Consider the following 20,966-nt stretch of genomic DNA (forward strand, 5'->3'; position numbering starts at 1 on the left):
AGATTAATACCAGCATCTTTCAATGGGATTACCCTGAAGTTTTTAACTGCATCACTAACTGCTAATCGTTTAATCACTCTAGCTGTCTGAATGACAGTTGGGGTTTTGCTGTGCAAAAGCACCTTGAGTACTAAGCCTAAACTAGATAAGGCTATATAAATTCCGGTCCACTTTACTATAAGGAATTGTGAAAGAACATTTTACTTTAAATGGTGCAGATCAGTCACATGAGATTACAATTAACATGTTTGGTTCATGTACATCTCAGCTGGGTAACACTTTATAATAGGCACTGTAAATACATTTAAATTCTTTGTCTAGGCCTCGGTAACACATCGCTAGAAGACTAGTCAGCAATTCCTTGAAAAACACTGGTCGCTAGGGAAAAATGTATATTCCCTGACAGGTTGGCAAGTGGTTGTAGGAGGTTGCTGGCTGTTGGATGGTGGTTTAGTGTTGACTTCCGAGGGTTAACTTCAACGTCAAACCAGACTTTGAAGCACATGAACTCAGCAAATAAGCTGATCCGCAGATCTGTCATGTTGGGGATCTACGAGTGGCTGATATAAAAATTTTAGCAAGCTTTATAAATATAAATAAAGTTTGTCATTTCAGAAGGAATCCATTTTGCTTTGTATGTATTTTTTCATGTGAGGGCAAAAGGTAGTGATGGCATTATCTGGTATCCAGTGAAGAAGCCACAGGGATTAAAACTACAAGAGACCAGGATTAATTAACATCACATTTAATGGAAAAAAACGAAAAAGAAAATTATGTGCTACTGTCGTAGTGCGGATGTGTGTTTGTGTTTGTGCCAGTCTCAGGTGTTCAGCTTCACAACCCAACATTCATGCACAGATTCACACACTCTCAGCCCTTCTCCTGCATATTAACCTTTGCCCTTCTGTCCATCTGCCTGTCTGTCTGTCCATATGTCTGTTGTCTCTCTGTCTGTCTGCATGTTTTTCTGCCTATCTGTCTGTCAATATGTCAGTCTTGCTGTGTGTTTGTGTGTCAGACAGACTGCTTCAGACCCACAAACCTGCTAGAAGTCGAGAGCTATGAAGAACGCCGAGCCTGAAGACAGGTGAGAAAGAAAGTCGCCTCTCATGTTAATTATTTGCTAAAAATAATACTTCAGGAGAAAAGAAAATATATTTGATCCAAAGAAAATACCAAAGTTGGGGGTTTTTATACTTCCTTGAACTTCACTGTTCTCAGAGCAAACTGTACAAACTACAAACTACTCTTCTAAATAGTTCCTACAGAGTTTGAAGCTGTCTTTTGGGTAATTATCCTGTGGTTAGAGGAAACTCACTCGACTCAAGCAGCATGTCATAGCATTGTGATAATCTTTGTTTTATCCAGTACCAATCCTCAGACTTTGGCCTCACACTCACTCTCCTTCATCTTTCGATATTTCTCGCTCCAGTGTGCTTTTGCTCATTCTAATCTTGTCCTGCTCTTGGTCAGGTCACATATGGCCTTTTCTTAACAACCCTGTGTAGAAGGCCAGCCTTCAGTAGTCTCCTCTTGAGTGTTGTGTCTGGTGTTTTGCATGTACTGTTTAATAGAAGTGCCAGCTGAGGACTTGTCGGGTGTTTTTTTTTTTCCAACCTAGAGAGTTTTAGGGTATAATACTGTGCAAAAGTCTTGATCTGTCCCTCATTTCTTGAAATGAGTAATTAGTTGCAGTGGTTTATTAAAACATGTGCAAACACACATGGAAATACAGGATGCAAGGCCAAAACAGAATCTGTACTGTTGTAAAGAGCTTGAACCTTTATTCTTCCAAAGTGCCTGAACTCTCTTGAGGAACTGTCGTGTAGTTTCTTTAAGTAGTCTTCAGGAATAGTTCTCCAGGCTTCTTGAAGGACAGCTCTTCTTTGGATGTTTGTTCCATTCTCTATCAAGATGATCCCACACTTCTTCAATATTGTTGAAGCCCGAGCACCGGAGAGGCCTGTGTTTATCTTTCCACCTATGCTTTAACTGCTTTTCAGATGGTGTTGCGTGGTTGATCAAAATATGACCAGTGATCAGTGATAACATCCATAACACCAATGGCTGAAATGCAGCCCCAAACCATGACAGAGCTCCTTTTAAATTGATTCATCGCTCAGTCCAGTTCTTGTGTAATTTGGCATGCCTCAGTATTTTCTCCCTGTTTCCCTTCCATTGAGGTCGTTTATGATGAGGCTTCAGTAAACAGCAGTTGGATTAACTGAAAGGCCAGCCTTGTTGGTACAGAAATGCTATTTTATTTTATATCTTTAAATGTTCCATATATTCAACCAAAAAAACTGAGAACAAAGATACAGTTTAAAGTATAGTTTTTCCTTGACATATAACATATCTGTCACGTGAAGACACAACACTGGTTCATGCCAGTATTTTTATGCTTGAATTATTATTCCAGACAAACCAAAAACGTCTGAATTTTGTCAAGTAAAAGGACGGGAATGAAAATAACTGAAAGGGAGCAGAGAAAGTTCTGTCTCTCTTCCTGTTCTTATTACGGTCAGTCTGTTTTTGGAATTTTGGATAGAAGAGATCTTTTTATGGGATATTTTAAGACTATCATTAAACCCATTATGATGGACAAACCTAGCCACACTATTTGTTCTGTGACCAACAAAAGCTATTCCAACACAACAATCTGTTACAATAGCATGGCCACTGGAACACAGGAGTGATGGTCACTGTATTCCATTAAAAATCCTAGCTCCTTAATATTTATTTATATCTAATTTACACAAGTTATTAACACTTTAATGTTAGTTATATTGAAAAACAACCAACAAAAGGACTGATAGTATTCACAGCAGCTATAACAAAGCATATAGAAAAGCAAAGAGTAAACATGCCATCGGTTTTCTTCTTCTAAGTAAAGTGTTTTAATAGAAAAGTAACTCTGTCCTTCGTTACCGATCAGAGTTGTTAAAAATGTTCCTCTGTGCATGACTACCACCTGCTGTCTACCTCAGTCTCCTCCTTCCCTCTATCATCTTCCTCCTCCCTCTATCCTGCTATTCCGCTTCTGTCTTTCCACCTTTTTCCTACTGCTTCACTCGCTGTCACGTTCGATTTCATGAAGTTGTGACGTGTTGTACTCAGAAATATTTAATGTGTAACAAGTCCAGATGAAAACTACTGTGTAATGTCAATGGCAGTCCCATTGCTGATTTCCTTGCTCTCTGTTGTTCCCACCTGATTTTCAACACTTTGGGATATTTGATGATCGGGCCCTTTTCTTACCTCATCTTAATTATTTTGCCCTGCGTTACATTGCATGGTTAGCTCCTCTCCTCTCTCCCTCAGTCTGTCTCTGTGTTCAGTATGCGGTGCTGAGAGGGCATCATTACGGAGCCCGTATTTGAGTCATTTTGATTTAAGCAGCCAGACAATGGCCTGTTGATTGAAGCAACCAGAAGGCAGACAATAGGGTTCTATGCCACATAATGCGCCACCATTTTTCTGAGCTCCCCGCTTTCAGAAAAGGGCCCCGGCTCTTCATTGTGCCTCTCCCGGAGGGAAAAAAATGGTGCTTGGGGAGGAGGAATATTTTCCCGTGGTATGTCATTATTTTGCAAATTTCTATTATCTCATCATGTTGTCTTCATTGTAATTGCAGCTAATTAGGAGGCTAGTTAGGAGCATGGGCTTTGAGGCTGGCTCGGCTGCTGAAAGGAGCCCACCGATTATGGCCCCGACAAGAGAGGAAGCAGGAGAAAAGGGGAGATTAATGCTGTTACCCAGGAGACACTGGCTTCCATCTGCGGGGAACAATGCAGTTTTGTTTTCTCCGGGATCCTGCTCAGATCAACAGAATGGGCTAGCTCGGCTCTACTCTGCTCGGCGACAATGCCCAATTCTGTCTTACCGGGGCTCAGGCAAACCCCCCCTGTCCTCTCCTTACCTACCCTCCCTACTCTAGTCACTTTACCTTCCCTCCTTTCCTCCTCCTCTCGCGTCCCTTCCCTCCGTCATTCTCGCCACCTTTCCTCCGTTCAGCAGGCCCTGACTAAAAAGCTTAGCACCCTCAGCGAGCCAGCCAGCACCAGTGACTGAGAGCTCTCACACACCCCCAGTATCAGATGAAAGCGGCGCAATGTGTGTGGATTGAGTTCCCAGGTTGCGGGAGGTCGCGCCCTTGTCACACACAGAGCTGCAAGGTTTTACTCCCCAATCCCTGCCGAGCTCCAAAGCAGTTAATGAAATAATATACTCTGTCGCTTTTGCTCTTTCTTCTTCCCCTCGTTCTCTCACTCACCACACAGACCCCTTCCCACCCCTGCCACCTCCCTCGCTGAGCCGAGGCAGGCCCCTTGTCTCAGAGCAGGGCCCCCGCAGCCCCTAGACACCTTCTTTGCAAAGAGAGAGAGAGAATACAATGAGAGAGGGAGACTACTTTGGTACAGTACAAACACACAGAGGACAAGCAGGCTAGAAGAAATGAAAGGCCTTTGTCAGGCTTTGTCAGGGGGGAGAGGATACTGAGAAAGAAGGAGAAGAACGAGCGCTTATGGATAGAAAGAGAAAGCGACAGAGAGAGAGAGAGAGGCAGGAAATAGCAGACCGGATCACATGACTGAGAGCATTGTGATCCTGAGTGAGAAAGGTTTGGAGCAGAGCATCTCTCCATCTGGTCCAAGCAAAAAAAGGGAGACGGATAGAAAAACACACCCCGAGATGGAGAGAGAGGGAGAGAGGAGCGCAGCATGAGAGCAAACAGAGACAGAATGAGAGAAAGTATTGAGTTAGTGCCAGTGACATCTGCTCCCGTGGGCACAACAATAAAACTCCCTCTAGATCGGCCTCGCACTATACAATATATGTTCACACAATGCATCATTTTCAAAGGCACAAATAAATATGTGTGTGTGTGTTCGTGTGAATGAAGAATGCTCTTATGTTCACCAAGTGTGCCCACTAATCTGTTTAACATTCACCTACACACAGTCTAAATTGGATCTTTATCTTTATGGTGAATATATCTTTGAATACATTTTGTCTCCTTTTGTGGGAATCGGGGGTAAAATAGTTTTGCAGAGCTTTGAAAAGTTTCCTTTTTGCTTAATTGACAAATAAATTAGGGCACCTCGTTGTTCTTCACAGAAGAATAGGATCGTTCTGTGTGACTCACGCGTGGTATATGGCTGCTTCTACTCGACTCCAGATGCTTATTTAAATCTTCCACGTGCTTTTGTTTTATTAACGCCGCCGTCATTATTCACATATTCTGTTTTCACGCAATTTTCACTGTTTTTAATAACTCTGAACAGAGGCAAGTGTTGCGTGGTGTGGTATGAAACAGCCTACTTAAGCATCTTGTTTCTAAGTAATTATGGCTGAAGTTGTCCTGTTGATTTGACCCTTGTGAAATTTATACCACAATGAATAGTAAATAGCAGTTGTTTGTTAGTAAAGAATAAGGAAACCGTATGACTCTGATACACCGCCATATATAGATGAACAGACATATAGGATCTGAACATAGCAGCTACTTATCATGTTACTCAGAGCCAGCGAGACACTATTGGTCCAATTAAACCGTCTCCCTTTTCTATAGTATACAATGAAAGAAGTCCCTCTATAAATCCTCGCCATTTATTCTTTCAGATTTCTTGCCTTTTGTATGCGACAAACACTTTGTATATATTTTTTCCTCTTAAGTGTTTTTGGCCAAGGATCTGTTTTTGATTGGCTGAGAGATGATTGAAGAGAAAAAGAGTAATTTTTTTTTCCAGTTGGCTTTTGAAAAGTTGGAACTGAATAGTTGGAAAGTTATATGTACCTGAATCAGAAACAAACCCAACAAAACTTTAATCAAACGGCTTGAAATCCTAACAGATTCTGAAAGCGAGCAGACAAGGTAATCTTTGTTGTTTAGGGACCGCGGCGCACCCCTGCGCCATTTATCTTTGTGGGGAAAAATTTCTCCCTGTTGCGTTTAATGTGTAGTCAAAGTGGAGAGGACGAAATGCTACTCTCTAATTTTGTATGTCATCTCTCTCCAAATCACTTCAAAGACGAGGCCCTTGCCAAAGATTTCCTCCCTTTTTCTCCTTGCCTTTTTCCTTTTCTCTTTCCTCTTTCTTTTGCGCCTTTGCTTGTTCCCTGAGTTGCTGTTGTCACCATCGCTCGGTGCCAGCAAATCGCGGGCATCTAAACAGCAGCACACAATGTCGTAAAAAGGCTCTAGAGTTTTACTTTCAGATGTCACTCCAATAGCACACATCTGCTACGTGCCGTGCATCTGCTAGGCTCTCCCGTCTCACAGAGCCGGGAGTGCTGATTGAACTGAAGACAGAAAACGTCCTCATTATCTCGGGCAATGAGCGAGCAGGGCTCCGCAACAGCCCTTTTAATGCATTTACTCACTTAACTGCAGCCCGGTATTGTGGATACGCACATACGGATACATGCATGTACACGCAAGCACACACACACACGTGTGTTGACATAAGGAATTGTATGTACATATATGAACACACAAACACATGCTGCCTCGGTGCCAAACGCCACTGTGTCATGAACAATAGTATTAACCAGCTTTTGTGTCAGTGCTTACTGAGAGCTATCCTCTCTGTCTCTACTGTGTCTCTGCTGGATGTTCCAGCAGCATGGATAAGGCTGATTTAGCGGACTACATGATTTGTCAGTGGGAAAGCAGACAGTGAAAGTCGACCAGGACAGGTGAATCTGCAACCTCTATGCCTGTGTTGACTCTAATGATCTTTAAGGGTAGGAATACGCCTTTGCTCGTCTGGTGGGAAGAACTTTGGCCTAACTTAAAGAGCTTTAATGCTTATAAACCTATAAAATCACCTACATATAACACTGCACTGGGCTGATGAAAGTCATTGATACGGAATGTTAAGGAGACAAATTGAAGCTAACCATTAAATACAACATTTTATTGTATTTGTTGTAAGTGACACAACGTCATTTTGCCTCTCTCATACCTACTTTATGTCAATGCCTGCTGCTAAACACCGGAAAAATATACGTTATGTTATTTCTCATTCATTATAGGAAAAGATAAAATAAAAACAAAATGAAAAAGAAAGCTATACTGCCTTTAACACATCGTACAACATTTGGAGGAGTATTCGCATTCCAAGCAGATTGCGCTTTTACTATCATCTGATTGCCAAATTCAAGGAGCAAACTGATATATTTCAATTCATTATTCAACATAAATGTCTGCACTGTGCAGCTTGCAAAGGAAAGTAAGAGCTGTTTACTGACCACCAGTTCTTGCTTCTTTGTCTGACATCTTGGATCGGGTCATCGCTCCCGCGATTCTAAAAAGGATCAGCTTTTATTTTTAAGATTATGTGACCCTGAATCATCCCTTAGTTATACTTCAGTAGGCTGGGGACTTCCCCTGCTACCCACAGCGCTCACCTCTTTTTCACTCCCCATGTATTGATATACCACTGCTGCATGTTATTGACTCTCTCTCATAATTTGATTTGTCCTCGTCACTCTTTGCTGTCCTTTATTCTCTTCACTTCTCGTTCCCTTCACCCAGATGGCTCCTTCTCCCTGACATAGCTCTGCTGAATCATTCTTCCTGTTAAAATGCCGTTCTCTCTTCCCTCCTTTGCCAGTTGTGCTCATAGGGAAGATGACTGATTGCTGGGGTTATCTGGTGTTATCAAATGTTACAGGGTTTTTGCACCTTGAGGGGTTGGTGTCTATTGTGAAAGATTAAAAACGCTGAATTGAATTGAACTGAACTAAAGCAAATGAGTAAACAAAACGGATTTTGTCTGTGGTTTAGATCATTTTCTCTGACTTAAAGATTGAGGTTGATAGGAGAAATCATACAACGTAAATCATGTTTGTCCTTTTGAGCTTCTGAATACAAGATGTGCAATCAGTGACAACCAATGAAATTTAGACTGGCACAATTGCTGGCCAATCAGATGTCAATAAATGACTTCCTCTCCTGCTCTGGCTCCGCCTCAGCATTTGGTAAATCCTGTTATCACCTTTTGTCATCGAGAATCGGTTCAAGCCCAATCCATCACAGAGCACTGTTCCACAGTTGACCAGAGCCTTGACTTCTTACCCTCACCTACTGACGCAGTAGCGATAAAATGTAACTGTGGCAACCGTCGCTAGTGACAGACTTTAATAGTCACATTTCCAAGCCTGTTGTCAGTATCAAAATCGTTCCTTGGCCTCTGCTAAGTATGTCCTCGCAGCCCCTTCTCTGACTCAGTGTTGCTACTCAACGCTTACACTGTCCTCTCAGGTGTACCACAACTTCCTGATGTTGTATAGTTTGCACACCAGTTATTCAACAGTTCTCTAAAAGCTGATCCGTTGTTCAAATTCAGATTGTTAATTAAAAATCAATGACACACGTGATGTGTCACTGAGGCTGATTAGGTGGGGTTTATAATGCCGGGATGAGAGACTGCAGGAGCAGGGTAGTGTGCCAACACAGCCAGCTGAGCTCGAGTGTGTGTAACCTGTATTAGCTGGCTGGAATCAGCAAGGGTGAAGCTGTTCACCACGTTAATAGCTACAGAATGAACTGAGGACACGGTAATAAAGCGATAACAGGACTGGGTTGAGTAGGGGTGGGAGGGAAGGGAAAAGAAAAGAGTGGAGAAAAGGGCTGGATTAGGGAAGGATTAAACAAAAGAGAAACGAGACGGAGAGGGCAAAGAGATCAGGGTGATGGTTATGGTTAAGTGAGGATTGCAGATATATTAAAAACAGGAAACACTGTAGAGTGAGTGAGAGAGATGGTGGAGAGACTATGAAATGAGGGGGAAAACGCTCATCAGGTAGCAATAGTGGTGTGAATATATTAGTAACTTTAAAGGAGGGCATTTAGTTTGTTTGTAGAGGTATGTGGGATCCAGTGTGTTTGGCACTCGATCCAGCCTGAACAGCAAATTGAATGATGTCTTAGCATCTGCTGCTTCTATTTTAATCACCTGTACAATACTTGAGTGTGTTATTGATAAGATTAGATTAGTGGCAATCTAAAGCTTAAATGAATACAACGTTAAGCAAAATTGGCAACAGTGTTAAATCATTTTACAGGCAGATAGAAATAAATAATGGCCCACAGCAATAGATGATACGCGACCTTTTCTTTTGCCAAGTGTTCTCACTGCCCTGGCATTTTAGGACTCCTAAAATGGAGACTTTTGGAAATGTTCCTGACCTCATTTTAGTTTGAAATCGTGTTTTATTTGGGACGTGCAGAAAAGTATTATTAGAAGCATTATTAGAACAATGGGCACACACACTCAGGTTTACTGATGACTAAAAACCTTCGTTTTTGTCCCCATGACTACCCTGTACTCAAATGTGACCTGTGTTGCAGGTCTTTGTCATTTCAAACAAAGAGATCAGTGACCATAACTTCACCGCTCTTTCTTTATTTTCTATAACTTAAACCAAAACTCTCTGCTTCCTTTTTAGGCTGGCACTTACATGTGGTCTTCAGGTGTATGCATGCTAAAAGGCTCAAATTAGTGAGGAGGTAGCAAGTCTTCACTAGTGCAAGATAAAGAGATGTCAGGCGGTTGACCCTCTATAAGGAACAACTCCTTTGAAATGGTTGCCTCAAAGTCGGGGAGCAGGTTTGCACCACTAGCAGTCGGCTGTCCGTCTTCAAGATGCCAAGAGGGTGATAGAACAGCATTAACACGGTCAGTGTGCTATCAGTTTGTGTTTGAATGGGGTCATGTTGGGGATTTGTGATAATACAATAGTTACCTGTGAAATCAGAGTCAGAACCTCATAGATTTCAGAGAGAAATCCAGAAATTCCTCCACAAATAGTATCATAGTTGCTGCAGGACAATCTTGTTTTTGCATTTGTATAGGAATATAACCAGAATAAAACCAGCTGCCAACCAGTGCACCCTACTGAAAAGAGACACGTAGCAGATGAATTGGTGCATACTGACTCAGATAAATTGCAACGTGTTGGCGTGTCTGTGTTTGTGAATTTGGCAGTGATTATTCATCAGTTTCCACCAATCTTGTCTGAGACTGGTTGCAGCCAGACTGAGTTGGATCATGATTGTTTGCAGATGACATGTGCGATTGTCAATGATGTTGCACATTCAACCTGTGGGAGTTGGTCACTGGAACTATTTCCAGTCAGTCTCTAAAGGCAAAATAATTCAGTATATGACTTTTCCTAGTTGCAAGGAGGTTGGCGTCCTAGTTTTAGTTTTGTTTCACTGAGACATAAACAGTCACAAACCAAAGATCTAGAGACAGGAGTAAATGGAGAAGTAAATAAAGTTCATCAGTTTGCTAGCTACACCATTAAGATCAGGATGCGCTAAAAGAGAGGGGCACTACTTTTACAGCATCTTTAAAAAACAAAGAAATTGCTTTGACAAAAACATTTAAAAATATGATTGTTTTTTTTCCTTAAAGGTGCTGTGAAGCTCATTTGGATGTTCCACACCAGCCAATTGAGTTTAATGCTACAAATAACTTTGTTTAAAAAGAAAGCTAGTTGTTTGCACTGCAGTGTAGAATGCATACTCTATTTTAGAAAGTAGGCACATTTAAATGTTCGGATTTTTCCTCCTCATTACAGTGTGAGATTGATGGCAGAATAACTTATGCATACAAGACAAACAGTCCAACGAGCAAATTAGGCTTCACCTTATTGCCTTAAAGAGCAGAAAGACGCATTCCACATCAAGAAGAGCTGTTTTTAATGATAAATTCAAATGTTTTTATGTAAATATTGTTCTATTTACATTACAAGTGAGGGGAGTGAGTCCCCCGGTAGACAATTCAGAAGATAAGGTAAAGACAGATGAGAATCAGAACCTCTGGACGGGTTAAATGATTAGATTCCCACTCAAACACAACTGTGTGTGTATGTGTGTGTCCATGTCCGTGGTCTAATGACTGCGCTGTCTGCGGAGAGTGGAACACAGGAGGGAATTAGTCGTCATTGCATATCAAAGGCTTAGCCATTAGAGACACAGGGTAGGGTCTTCCTAATGAGAGGGGTACCGGTGTGTGTGTGTGTGTGCGCGTGTGTGTGTGGTATTTGGCTGGGTCACAATATATGCATACTTAGACACACACCTTCAAAAGCAGCATGGTATATACATATTGTGCTTTGTTACACATATTTAGATAGAAGGTACACCGAACCAGTCACCAAGCAAATGAACACATGCATATGCGTACACAAAGTCAGAGACATACACGGCCTTGCCAGCCCCTCTGGCAGGCCTCGCCGTGCCTCTCAGTGTGGCACGGCGTGGGCAGAGGTGCCAGCGAGATGCCAGGGCTTTGTGTGCCACGCTACATTAACGGCAGCCATCGCACGTACACAGTACACTGCATGCCCGGGGACACAGGACTCACACACCCACCTTCATCTATACATGCATCCCTATCTTTCTAACTCTTCCCCATATGTCTTTACCTTGTTCCTCTTCTCCCTTTATTTCCCTGTGTAGGTGCGTATGTGTGTGTATGTAGGCTGATTGGCGATGCCCTCTGTGCCATCTGCAGCAAGCCCCCCACCACACACACCCTTCCCACTCATCACAAGGATGGGCTTAACCATCTGTGTGCCAGTGTGTTCCCACAGTTTGAAAAGAAGGACTTGAGGGTGGGGGTGGGAGGTTGTAGTAAAAGGTGTTGGGGTTGCCACGGCAGACATTGGAAAATAAAAACGGCATGGCACACTGCATGTTGAGATTACATGAAGTGATATGTGAGCGCATGGTAATAATAGCCTATAATATCCCATGTATAGCTTGCAGTATTATTTGGATGAAACAAACGTAAGACCCTTTATTTTTACCATTTAAGCTTCAGCTTCCATACTTTCCAGGATGAGTTAAAGTGAGCAATAAAATATGTGTAAAGGAAATCGATGATATGGCTTAAAGGTAGCACACATTATTGCTAAGAATAGAAACTAAGCTCTTATGCTTACACGGTACAGAGACGAGAGAAGCAAGTAGCTATGATGCATTTTTAATTTTAACGATCATGCATTCATGTTGTAATTGTACTGTTTATTGTTGCCCATATAGGTAAGTCCAACGGCCGTGCTAGTGCTCACCATTACTGCAGGGAAAAGGTACACTGAGTAATTTTCCAACGCAGCTCACATGTTAGCTAGCTGATCAATGTTGGCTAATGTTAGCTACTGTTGTTGAGAAGTTTCCACGCTGCTGTTTCTGGGCCCAAATGCCTGTCTTGATACTCTATCAATTTTTCCACATTTAGCTTTTTTTCTTGTTTTTCAAAATTAAAGTTTGCCTCTATTTTCCAGGTTCTCCAATTTTCTGAGTTGTCAAAAGTAGTGTTACACTGATTTCTCAGGAAATTGTAGAACAGCTTCCAGGGAGACAGCACTGCAGTATTTTTAACTCTTAGAAATCCACAACTAAAATTTAATGATGTCTTCACATCTAATCTTTTTGTTTTGGTGCATTTGAAATCTTGTGTCTTTGCCCTTTTTATGTTTCTAATTTCACCATATTTGAATCTTTCTTTCTTTTTTTTTTTTTTTTTTTTGGCTGAGAGTTTTTTTCTTGCAGTTTTAACCTCCTAAGACCCGAACTCTTCCACGACATGCATTTTTAATTTCTCTTTGATATTTGGGCATATTGTGGCCCGATGAATGTAAAAACAAAAGAATTACCAGATTTTTTTTCAACCTTATTTTTGTTTTTAAGAAAAATAAGAGGATATTCGTTTAAAATTTTGATAGAACAGTAGCAGTATAATGCACTCGTAAGTGGATATCAGGCCCATGTAGAGCAAAATTGAGTATTTTAGTCTAAATAACCCAAAATGTGATGTCCACATATGTGGACGCCAGGTCCTAGGAGGTTAAATTTCTTTATATCTTCAGGATTTTGCTGGGCTGTCAAAGCACTTTGTAAACACAGTTTTTGAAGGTGCCATATATAATGGGATTAAAGCAAAGTTTTACAAATAAAGTTGATTTAGGCTGTGTGACTTGAATCTCCATAGTGATGGTGATGGAGGGTATAAGTACCAAAAGTTTCTAATCAGTTAGTCGCTTCACCAGTTTGTGTAACTTTACATATCCTGCTTTGGGTTTCTCCATAAAAAGCCAGACTACAACTAGAAAGCAGCTATTTATCATCTTTTCCTTTGACCCAAGTGTCAAAGTAGCTGTGCTTCTTCTGCATGTCTGTAGTAATGTTTCAACACCTTAGGATTAACTACACATCTGCACTGGCCATAGATCTGGTCATTATTAAAATCTGATGTAAATAGTTTGTATGAAAAGCTGTTCTCTGGTAATGATGGTGTGTGGGTGTAAACTGCATGCTGGTTTACGGAGGCCGCTGGGCCGCACGATGTTTAGGAAGCTCACCACAACTGGTGTGCCCATGGGCCAACTGGCTAGGAAAGATCAAGTAGTGCTGCTCTTTTTCTCAGATTTCTGAGCGACTGTTATCTGTCTGTCGTCGTCTTAGCTCTCCGTGCCCGTGTCTTACTTTGGCATATTGTCAGAGCTCTTGCGCTTGTCCTCTTAGCCCACCTGTCCCTCTGCAGACGGCGCGCACTCTCAAACACTTCTGTCTCTTATTGTTCTTTTTCACATATAGTAGTGCTGATGAAAAAGAAAACTCTGTCAAACCTCACACTCAGTCTGCTATGCGATAAGATTAGATTTATTTCTCCAGCTGTGACACAGAAATTGGAAGTGGATTATTTAGTAAGAAAAATGACAGAATTAAATTAAAACTAGTAGGCGTTATTGTTAAGCAAGGAACATTGGGGGGGCTTAAATATATATATAGGCTCAGCATAGCCCTCAGGCAGTGGATAGCACAGTCTCTTCTTGTTCTCACCAATGGACTTAAAAACACACATTTAAACAGCCTTCCAGGACCACAAAGCCTGTGTAGAAAATCAGAAAATCATTTCCTCTTCACTCTAGATTTCTCTCTCTTTTCTTCTGTTCTCTCTGTCGTCCCCCTTCTTTGCTTAGAGCAAGTACACAGGGGGCTGCCAGGCCGCATCAATCTGGGGCTGAGCTTGTGCCTTGACGTGGAGAAACACAAAGTGCAGAGATTTGGTGCATAAACATGTGCTCTTAAAAACGGCTGAAGCGAGCAAGGAGAGGGAAACGGTGCCAAATCCCCCCATTCAGCCTCATACCCAAGGAGGCAACATCCTGACAGCTTTGAGCAGGGGGAAAAAGTAGGGGGGGAAGAATGAAGAAGAACGAGAGAGAGAGAGATAACAACTGAGGGGAGAGATTGTGATGGAAGAGGCGGGAGAAAGGGATGAAGAGGTAAAGTCAGCTCCTGGGGATACAAACAAAGCGTAGAGTCTAAAAGTGTTAGATTTATGCTGTTTTTTTAATATTTAAAAGTATTTTACTGTGTTTTATGATGAGACTAGAAATCAGCCTCTAGTTTGACCTGTCACATCTGTCAGATTTGAAAATACTTTGGGCAGAGAGTTGCTGTTTTCTCCTGCTTCGTCTCAGGGATGTCATCCGCTAACCTAATCAGAGTTGTCTCAAGCCTTAAACTCCCATTCAGACCACCTGCACGTGCACATTCTCTATGTTAACACAGCAAAAATTTACCTCCGTGCCCAATTGACCGTCATGTTGAGAATCGTCATTGACAATGAGAGCTTGTTTTCCGACTATGACCTAAAGATCAAACAGTATTCGAGGGTGGTGGGTGCAGTTCAATGCTTTACAACGAGAATACCCTGAAGGGCACATTGGCCAGATTTCAGTAGTTTTTGACTTTTGCTTTTTTAGTACAGAGTACGTCTTCTGGTGCTTTGGATCTTATTACATTATCCTTATCGACAGATTTTCAAATTCAAAGCTCTCACTCCAGTGATATTTATCTTGTTGCCACAAAACTTAAGACACAAATTCAATTCTTGTTCATTCTTAAAACGTCTTGACAAGAATTTAAGCCTGGAGTTTCCTGAATGGCACTATTGTAACTATAAAGTTCATGTGTTAGTGTTCAGATTCTATAAGCTGATGGGAAAAGGGTTAATTTTTTGAACGCCAGTAATTCTCCTTGCAAAGAAATGTTTTTTTCTTAAAAAACAGCATATATGAGACTCTGTTAGACATTGTAATACACAACTTATGTGTAGACAATTAACCAAATTTCTTTAACATAATTAGATAAGACTCTAAACAAGAATGCTGATTACTAAAACTTTGACTTCTGGGGGTATAAGGTGTCATAATTCTGCAGGAATTTGGCATATAATTTTTAACTTTATTGCTTATAAGGTATGATTCTATGTGTGAGTCACTTAACTGTGTGCCTGTGCAAATACAATGCGATGCTCAAGGTTATCATAATATGAAAAGTAGCAGCAGTGACTTTTGACCTTTAGAGGAAATGCATAGAAAAGAATGGATGCAGAATTATGCTTGTCCAAAGTTGGCTCTTAGTTGAGAAGAAAGAATTCAAGGAAATGTCTCCCGTGTCTGTGTTGTAATCAAGTGGCAGGACAATTACAGCGTGTGAGTTTGTGTCCTTAAGTAAAAACACGCTTTGTGTTTGCATGTGTGTATTTGTGTGCTTCTGTACATTTTTTTTGTAAATCATTCACTTTTTATTTATCTTCCCAGGCTAGTGTTTCATTAACCCTGCCGTGACACAGACTCCCTTTCATTCTCGTCTTACTTTGTCTGCTTCAGCCGCTTCCTCTCTCGCAGCACTGAAGCTTACTAATAAATAAGTGACACCAGAAACAGACCTTTTTCCCTCAGACATAATTAACTGACTTGATGTTTTCAAGGAGAGGAGCTAATTAGGAATGAGTTAAAATTTTCACAAAGAGTACAGATCGTTAATTAATTTTCCACGCTGCCATTGTCGGCGAAGAAAACAGCTTTGTTTACAGTGCAGCGTTTACCTTAGTGGTTAGAGCGGCGTGCTCACCGTAGGGGCACGGCAGCAAAAGGGTTCTGGCTTGAACACTGCATGTGCATTCTCTGTCCGGTAACCTTGTGCCAAAGCAGAGAAAATGTGTGATTAAGACTGTCTCAGAGTCAAATGAATGGATGATGGAAGGCATGACCCTGTGGTTTCATTCAAATAAGATGGAATCAAAAATAATTAGAAATTAAATGATAAAAAATGTCCTGCTGTACATCGATGCTGATGTAGATCCATGACATCCCGACTTTTTCATTTTCTGTGCTCCTTAAAAAACACTTTTGCAATATACTCAAGCTTGTGTGTTTACAGGTGAATTTAGTAGTTTCACAAGTCAAAATTTGCCAAAAATCACTTTCTTGATATAAAGAATAAACAATAAACTCTATTATTTAGGACACTTATAGCATGAAAGTTGGCACTACAAGCACAATCGAACAGGCAGCTTATACTCGCTGCTGTTCTTACTCACTGCAGAACACCAAAAGTGAAGTCATCGCTGCTGCCGTGTGCTGTGGTGTCGCTTCGGCCGTCACGGATGAGCACGATGCGCCAGTGTGTAAACAGGTCTGTGTCTATAGACATCTCTATGATACATTCATGCAGGAGCGTAGGAATACCCAGATGGCACACAGGAAGAATGCTGCAACTTTAAAAAAAGATGAGATGTTCTGCAGAAAAGTGTGGAAAACCTCTGAGATCATTTTGTTTCCTGCTTTGTGTCATGTTTTGGTGTTACCTTATAGAGGGGACTGATTTTTGGACTAAGAGGCAAAAAGTCATCAACATAGTTTGACAGCTAGGCTGGCTCTCTCTAAAGTTAAACCACCTATTTACATTTACCTTGAATACTTTGTATAAATTTCATCAATGTGACTTTCATTAGCTTTTTGTTATCCTCTGTTTACATGTGGAGGGCAGGAAATAGCCAGATGTTGTAGTTGTTCGATTAGATTTCACTTGATCTCATCAGATACATAAGAGTGATCCCTACTTATATCAACTTTACTTATGCTCGTATCTATTATTATCTATTATTTTTAAAAGATGTGTAAGTGGAGTAAAACACTTAGAGTGCTACAAAAATAGGCTCTCTATAAAGATCCCAAAGATTACTATAAGTACTGTAGGTTTGAGGCTTGGACTTCATGGCCCACATTATTTTTCAGAGGGAGTAAAACCTTTCCAGTGCAGATAAAGTCATGTTAAAAATAAACTCTTTCCATAGATTTCTTTTCAGATTTTTTTTCAGTGCCATGTCTCCTCATTATAAAGCCATGATAAAAACAAAAATAAAAAAATTAATGTACATTGCTGTACATCCTCTGTCGTTTTGAGATGGACATCAAAAGTGATCCTTACAAGATTTTAAAATTAGGTCAATTTAGTGCATTAGAAAACGTGATTTGAAATTCTAAGTTTTGATATTTAAAAAATAAAAATTGTTATATATAGGGATGGGTATCGTTTAGGTTTTATCCGATACCGGTGCCAAACCGATACTTTTGAAACCATGCCGGTGCTCAAACCAGTGCTTAAAGAATGGAGAACACAAAATTTGTCCACAAACCTCTCATGTTCAGCTGTTTTTTTGTGACAAGATAACAATGTTAGCCTTTTCTGCAGCTATGGGGCATATATGGTATCACTCTTGGCTGGAAGCAGTGCTTAAACAATGGAAAAAACACAAACTTTGTCCAAAAACCTCTCATGTTCAGCTGTTTTTTGTAAAAAGATAACAATGTTAGCCTTTTCTGCAGCTATGGGGCATATATGGTATCACTCTTGGCTGGAAGCAGTGCTTAAACAAAAGGAAAACAGCTAAACAACCTCTCGTGTTTAGCTGTTTTCCTTTTTCTTTGGTCATTTTAGCCTTTTTGGCCGGGGTGAAGGAAGTACCTGCCATCAAACAAGAAGACAGCCGCATGTAGCTATGATGATGTTTGCTAGTTCACCTTACATGCATTAATGTAATAACGTGGTTAGCCTACTCAACGTAAATTACACACGAACAACATGAAGCTACTCACGCAGAGAAGAACGGCTGCTGCTGCATCATCATCCGTCATCATTTCTGCTACACTGGCAGGGCTAGGGGCCAGGACTCTCCTCTTCGGGTTTTTGGGGGATGTTGCTAACTCCGGGTCCGATAACAGGCACCACACCCGCAGTAGATGTGCACGGTGTGAGGTCTTGCAGCAAGCTATCAAATACAGCGCATTTCTCGGCTTTTAAAAAAACGCTATGCGTCGCCAGGTGTTTCATCGGATTTGAGGTGTTACCTCCTTTGACAGTATCACAGTATCAGCTTGAAGCACTTGTTGCTGCTGAGTTTGCATATTTTGCTGTGAAGTACAGCCAGACTTTTGACCGCTTCGCCTTGGGCATTTTTAATCTGTAGCTCTGCTCTAAAAGAACGTACGTACCTGGACCCGCCTACTATCCTTGGAAACGTAAAATGATTGGCTAGAATCTAACACAGAATCTATCATAGCTCAGGAAAAAAAAAAGCACCGAAATAAAGCACCGAAATGTGCGCTGTTTTTCGGTCTGGTTACTACCGTTTGTGTCAGAACCGATACCGGTACCCATCCCTAGTTATATATATATATACACACACTTTCACTGGGCCATTGTTAGAGCTCGACTCTTTTCATTTTCAGCCATTTGCAGATTTGCTGTGCTTGGGATCATTGTCCTGTTGCATGATCCAGTTTTAGGCAAGCTTTATCTCATGGACAGATGGTCTCACATTTGACTGCAGAATACTTTGGTACTAGGGCTGCACGATTAATCGTTAAAAAATTGCGATCTCGATTCATACTTATGTGCGATCTCATTTCCAAATGACAACGATTAAAAAAAAAAAAAAAGATGACGACGATTGTACCGCATTTTGATCCGGGGCGTAATCTGCATGAAAACAAGCGCTCACTCTTCCTGCTCAACAAATGACAAGGGCGGAGCCTTATACCACATGATACAGAAGCTGTGCCCTGTGATGCTAAAATTAGCAGGGAAAAAACAACGGAGTGCACGTCAGGGATGACGAGAAAGTGACAGGAGAAAATCCGTCCCGGTCAACCACCCAAACATCAATAACGGGAACCTTATACAACGCTTCCCTATACACGTCGAACTCCCGCAGGCACAAAGAAATTACGGAGGCTATCACTAATCACCTGACCAAAGATATGGCTCCCATCAACACTGTGCAAAACGAGGGATTTAGGAAAATGATCAACACCCTAGACAAACGCTACACAGTGCCGTCCCGCGACTATTTTTCTATTGTTGCACTACCTGCTCTATACACGCAATTTCAAGCAGTACAACATTTTGCAGCACCGACAAAATGTGAGACATTTGTTGTTTTTATGTTTATTTATTGTTTTTATGTTCAGTCTCAACTGTTACGAAGTTGATGTGCAGTTAATAAGTGCAATAAATATTTATACTGTAAAAGAGAATCATGAGAGAATCGTGATCTCAATTCTAAGCCAAAAAATCGTGATTCTCATATTATGCAAAATCGTGCAGCCCTATTTGGTACACAGACGAGTTGACGGATAACTGCACAACTGCAAGGTACCCGGCTCCTGTAGCTCCTATAGCTGCAAAACAAGCCACAATCATGACACTGTGTTTGACAGATGATGGTTTTTTGTGCTGATATGCATGTGTATGCACACGGTGCTGTGCATTATGGCCCAAATCTAAAGGATATTGTTCAGAGTCTTCTAGCATTTTCAGATCCTTAGCAGACCTAAGGCATGGAGGCATGCATTTTAAACAGGAAGGTGATTTCTCAACAAGCCATACTTGTTTAGTCGTTTTCTACTGCCCAACTGCCAAAACCTCTGTTTTTATAGAGGTGCTCACACTTGGTGAGGATCAATCAATCAAATGCATAAGGACCAGATCATTTTTATTACATCCGAAAATCTTAGAATTTACTTTACTTTTACCATGACTGTTCTCTGTCATGTTGGTTCAGCCAGATCCAAGGTGTGTGAAGAGTTTTTGTAGGAGAACAAGAATCTCCAGGTTTCTGTATTTACTCTACAGCTCTGACAACAACCAAACCAAAATATTTATTTCATGCAGTAATGTTGGCAGTTTAGTATTTAATTGTAAAGCAGTTAAAAGTTTTCAGGACAAGTCTGCAACCTCCTAGAGTCCATTCCACTAGTGCCTCCACTTCTACGGGAGAAGGAGAGAAATTGTGGATGCAAACAAGTTCGGTAAGGGTGAGGCATCTTATGAGTTACACATGGATGTCTCAAAACAGTAAATGTGGCGTGCACTTTACCTCACATTACTGACACCACTATACTTTGGTCGTAAAAGAGGCAGAGACAGTAATTTGTTTGTCTGTGTTCTGGTCTCCACCCGTCTACCTGCCCATTTATCTCTTCAGTTTTCCTCCCTATGTGACGATTGATGGGTTCAGGATGGTAAAATAGACACACAGATAAGGAATTGCTTGTAAGTGTAAATGAACACGCACATGTCTACATCCATGTTCGCTGTGTGTCAGTTAAAGTACATCAGGAGTGAAGGTGTGCTTCTGTGTGTGTGTGTGTGTGCGCATGTGTGGGTGACAGAGGCCCGAGTCCCTGCCTGTATTAAGAGGACCCTGGCAGCAAGAGATAGCGGCTCTATCTTAATGGCTTCTGCCGCCTGCCACTCAGCCTTCAGACGGAGTCTTCTGCCTGCACGTGTCTCCCAACGATAAAGCCACTTCACACGGTTTTGCGCCTCTCCACACTGGCCTCTCCTCTGTCCTCCTCTCCCTAGAAAGAGGAGAGAGAGGGAGAGAAGAAAAGATGCCATAGGTATTGATATATGAGCTCACCCTGAGACTGAGAAGAGTTTTGAGAGACAGGTGGAGAGAGAGCCTGCATGCGCAATTCTGAAATGTTATCTGATATTTGTGTAAGACTGTCCTGCGATGTAACCTAGAATGTAATATCTGATGCAACAATGTCAATTGTGTAGACCTTCAGAGAAACAATAAGACTTT

General features: G+C 41.3%; 1 protein-coding gene across 1 annotated transcript in view; it reads left to right on the forward strand.

Annotated features, from left to right (window-relative positions):
* Window positions 1–994: 994 nt before the first annotated feature.
* sox5 (SRY-box transcription factor 5) overlaps window positions 995–20,966 on the forward strand; it is a 116,772-nt gene continuing 96,800 nt past the window's right edge. Inside the window, exon 1 of the mRNA XM_080886207.1 lies at window positions 995–1,087. Coding sequence (XP_080742333.1) covers window positions 1,062–1,087 — 26 coding nt within the window. The 5' untranslated portion in view covers window positions 995–1,061. The remainder of the gene's footprint in view (window positions 1,088–20,966) is intronic.

The sequence above is a fragment of the Rhamphochromis sp. 'chilingali' genome, assembly GCF_963969265.1.
Source record: "Rhamphochromis sp. 'chilingali' genome assembly, chromosome: 7".
In the NCBI taxonomy this organism is placed as follows: Eukaryota; Metazoa; Chordata; class Actinopteri; order Cichliformes; family Cichlidae; genus Rhamphochromis; species Rhamphochromis sp. 'chilingali'.